The 4,338-nt window shown below is 40.2% G+C and overlaps 1 protein-coding gene across 1 annotated transcript in view; it reads right to left on the bottom strand.

Annotated features, from left to right (window-relative positions):
- The window catches only part of spire2 (spire-type actin nucleation factor 2), a 38,222-nt gene extending 36,764 nt beyond the window's left edge, over positions 1–1,458 (bottom strand). The window contains exon 1 of the mRNA XM_023397423.2: positions 1,051–1,458. Within this exon, the coding sequence (XP_023253191.1) occupies positions 1,051–1,348 (298 nt within the window). The 5' untranslated portion in view covers positions 1,349–1,458. The remainder of the gene's footprint in view (positions 1–1,050) is intronic.
- Between the last annotated feature and the right edge of the window lie 2,880 nt (positions 1,459–4,338).

Here is a 4,338-nt window from a genome sequence, read left to right as displayed (position 1 = left end):
GTGCGTTTGATTTATGCTTAATTATTACGTATCTCTAAAGGGTCTCAAAACAGCTATATGTAATACAAGGCCTAATTAAAACCATTTCCAAGTTAAGTTGCCTCTGCTTGTCAGACTCCTGGAACAGGTTTTGTGGGCCAGGCCCTCAATACTGGCATAAACAGTACTTCACATACAGTAGGATATTATGCATTAGGCTAAATTCGGGGGGAGAAACAACTAGAAGACTGCATAAAATCCTTTGGGCTTCCAGCCACCCTTTGATGTCTCCAAAGCAGTCGTTGCAAGAGGGGATGCTAGGGTGAAGCTATGCTTTATGAATAATTAACCATTTACCGGCATAATACAAGTCATCCTTGTTGGCATCGGGAGTGCAACGAAATATCGACATAGATGTCCGGATCAAAAGACAGTGTCTGTTTGTGTGAGGGCAGCTCAAGGTTGTCAAATAATATAAATGAAGGTCGATTAGGCAGGAATATAATGTCGTTTGAGACGGGACAGGATAGCATCGATGCTTCTGGTTCCCTCCTATGAACAGGATGTTCCAGTGCACCAAACTCCGTGTGAAATTCAAACAAATTAAAGTGGCAATGTTTTTCATTAAAGGCTACTGCATGGTAAACATGATTCAAGGTCTTTCACGAAACACTAGTTCACATTCTTAAATTCCGCGCTGATTTGGTAAAAGAAAACTTGATGTAATTTAGTAAAATTCATAACACTAAAACTGGTTCGCAGTGTTCTCTCCCGCCTACCATGGAGTAGTTTACTGGAGGAGGACAGTGGAAATCAGGGGGAGCAGTTCAAAAAGTCGAAATTTTGCTAGAAGAAAGTTTTGAGTCGTGATTATTACGTTATGCCGAATTAAAAATGGCTCCTAATACTTCAAATACAATGTTATGTCAAACTGTAAGCGATAACTTACTTTTCACAGCATGGACATATTGTTAGAATTTACTTTTTTGTATGTGAGTTTTGCGTTAGAGCTGTTAGAAACAAGCCAAAGGGCAGGGGGAAGTTGGGGACAACAACGGTCAGCTATCCTACCGTTGTCTTGAGGCTCCTGCTGTAATGACACAGTTCCGTCCTTGTGTAGGAGGATGGATGATGGGTCCTTCACCTGGCTGACTCTCCCGGCCGGCGGGCGGGGCACCCTCAGCCCGCTGCAGCACTGGTAGCATACCGCCCATGCCTGCTCTTCGTTAATGGGCTGCTCGTAGGACTTCAGCACCTCCTCCAGAGACAGTTCCCGGGGCTCGGCCAAGTCCCGCACCTCTCCGCGGTCAGTGGGGGCGGTTACCCGTGAGTCCCCGTCCTTGGCGCTTCTGTTGGTGGATCTAGCCATGGCTGTGATGGCGTGGAGCCCATTCTTCACTCCGTAGGCACTAGGGCCATTTATGCTATCTTGCCTCCTGTTCTGCCCGGTCCTCTGTCCGCTCCTTAACGACTACTGCTACTAAACTACGGCAGCTGCACCTCGTTATCACAACAGTGTCAAGTTAGCCACAGTAAACGCAGAACTTCCGGTCCGATTAAAAAAAAACAAAAAAAACAAACAAACCTTAATCCACATGTTGCAACCTTTTGTCATTTAATTTGAAGTATCAAAGTAAATTACATTCTTTATTATGGAAAGTGCGTTGAATTTTCAGCTGCTCGAGCCCAACAGCAGAAGTCTGTTGGTCTAGTATTTTTGCACTTCTTTAACGTAAAGGCCAAATGCATCATCACAGTTTCAGTTGCCCTTGTGTGGTTTTATTTTGAAAATCCACTTCACTTCCGATCATGGTTTTATTAATTCGCTCATTTGACTTGACTTGCAGCTTGTTGCCATGTCAGCAAACGAGAGACAGGATCTGCGGGAAAACGTCAACCAACGGCCAGTGGAGCAGAAACTGTTCTTCTGGTCTGACGGTCCCATTACCCGCCCGTTAGCCCGCTTTCAGCGGATATGAAAGTGTTGGAAATTCTCACCTTCATGAATCAGTTATAACTACCTAACTGACATATTCTAGTTTCAAAGAGTGGGAGGTGAGTATTTGACAGCAGGTGTACCACTTCTCACAGCTTGTTTTACTACTGTCAATTGAAACTTCCAGGCATATATTTCAAAATAAAGCCAGAACCACCACCCTTTAAATACAGGTCAAACACCTGATATAATTAACAACCAGACCTCCAAAACAATACTTACAAACAACTCATATTTTTGATTTGTGTAGTTAAATACCTGTAAAGCAATTTTAGATCATTACGTTTCAGATCAGGTTTCCAAATACATTTTTGACTTGATCTTTGCTCTTTAGCCTAGGCTATATATAGGCTAAATATATACTGAATTATGACAACACTGGCATTGGACTGTGTTTTAAGCTACCAAATATAAAATAAACATAGCATTAAGGTATCGCACGTTTCAGCTTATTAACATCAAATCACATTCATTTTACATTACTGTTGACCATTTTTCAAAGTATAGCAAATGTTTTTAGATTGATTTCCTGCAGACGATGCTTATAAATTTGATGACATTCAGATAACAGATTTCAGCAAAGATTTTATTGAAATAATTTTTTTTGTCTTCTGACCATATTTTCACACAGGTAATGAACGTACTGCTTTTCACCGTTGAACTGTCCAGCCCTGGATGTTGACAAATTGCTGACAAATTGTGGACAAACTTATTTATCTAAAGACAGTTTTAAGTCTCTGATTTGATTTGATTTGATTTGATTTTCACTGTGTTCCAAAAATGAACTGCAACCAGTTCCTGGAGGCTTATGGTAATGATTTGGGAAATGGTTGGTAATAAAATAAAGTATGTGATTTATTGTAAATGTTATTGTCACAAAATGTGAATTTGACATGTCATCACAGAAAGGTCATAGACATATTAATCTACACAGGATGGACATATTTGTCTGTTAGGGGTGTCAGTTCACTAGGGAAGTATGAAAACCATCTGTTTTTTGTGGCTAGTGTGAAAAATGCAGCATAGCACAAAATAAATGAACAGAACTGAAGTCACTGCTATTGTACTAAAAAGACTAACCAAGCAGGAACCTCCACAGCTTCTGCTCTGCCTCCAAAGAACTGGCCATTTGCTGATTTCACCCTAGCTCCTCCCTTTTAACCAGATTTTAATTTTCCTCAACCCTAACTTCCAAGATGGTGATGGATTATAAACCCAAAGCCAATCTTAAAAACTTCAATGTTGGTGTCACATCAGTTTTTTACAGTCAGTCGTACAGTTAGTGGTAGTGCAACAGTGTTAATAATCCCATGGGAGGCATCATCTTGTCTGCCCATCAGCTAATTAGATTAGCCAGTAGTCCATTTCAACAGACTCCTTTTCCATTCATGCATTAAATTGCATAATAGCTCTGTTATGGTGGCACCAGCATGAGCTCTAACAGAATAAAATGCTTACACCAAAAAAAGAAAAAGAACATCATGTAACAATCCTTCAAAGCTAGCTTTTATTTTGAAGAAAACATGATCTAGTTTCCTGTTTTACTCTGTGCTTCTTGTGTTGTCAGGTTGCACAGCATCCTTTGTCTGCAGTTCCATTCCAGCTGCAGCTCCTAGAGCTTCAGTCAGATCACTGAACCTACACTGAATTTTTACAAATGGAAACTAACTAGCACTCTGTCAAATCTCTTTCCCTCTTTTAAAGCTCCTTGTTTTTCATATCAAACCCACAGTTATGTAAAGCTCAGTCTCAGTATCAGCAGGTACACCTCTTCCACCACTACATCTTCATGAGAAGAGGAAGCAGAAACTGTTCAGAAGCCCATGCTTTCCGAGCATGTGAATGACTTTGTTTGTTTTACATGTTTAAAAAGTTCTGATCTTTACAGGGTTAGGGTTCTGGGTTAGGGTGATGAGACAGTGATGAGATTTGTTTTGTGCATCCAAACAGTGTTTCCTTGTTGAGGAGCAGTGGAGGGAGAATAACACAAAGAGGGAATTTCTTACTAGAAAGGCTATTTTTGGAAGATGCCTATTTAATTATGCTAACTCCGACTGCTGGAGCATCATAGCTTGGGCTGAACCTCAGAATGCAGTGTTACGAAGAGTGATCACTTCACAGTCAAGTGTGTATGTGAAGGAGGGACAATCACAGCAACTGATGACAATGTCAAAGTAGATATGAGCATTTGAGTATTATATTAAGATAGATTTTTTTTTAAACGTGAACCTATCCTTTAGGAGTATGCAGATTTCATGAAATCATTTCATTAACTACTACAACAAAAACAAAAATAAGATCAAGGTGACTGAAATTTGTGTATAAAAGGATTCTGTTCGTTCTCCACTAACTCATACAAGACA

Source organism: Seriola lalandi, unplaced genomic scaffold (assembly GCF_002814215.2).
Source record: "Seriola lalandi dorsalis isolate HSWRI2012SDOR001 ecotype SW California unplaced genomic scaffold, Sedor1 jcf7180002055008, whole genome shotgun sequence".
NCBI lineage: Eukaryota > Metazoa > Chordata > Actinopteri > Carangiformes > Carangidae > Seriola > Seriola lalandi.
The sequence above is the reverse complement of the archived record's forward strand: the minus strand, read 5'-3'. Positions and strand labels throughout refer to the sequence as shown.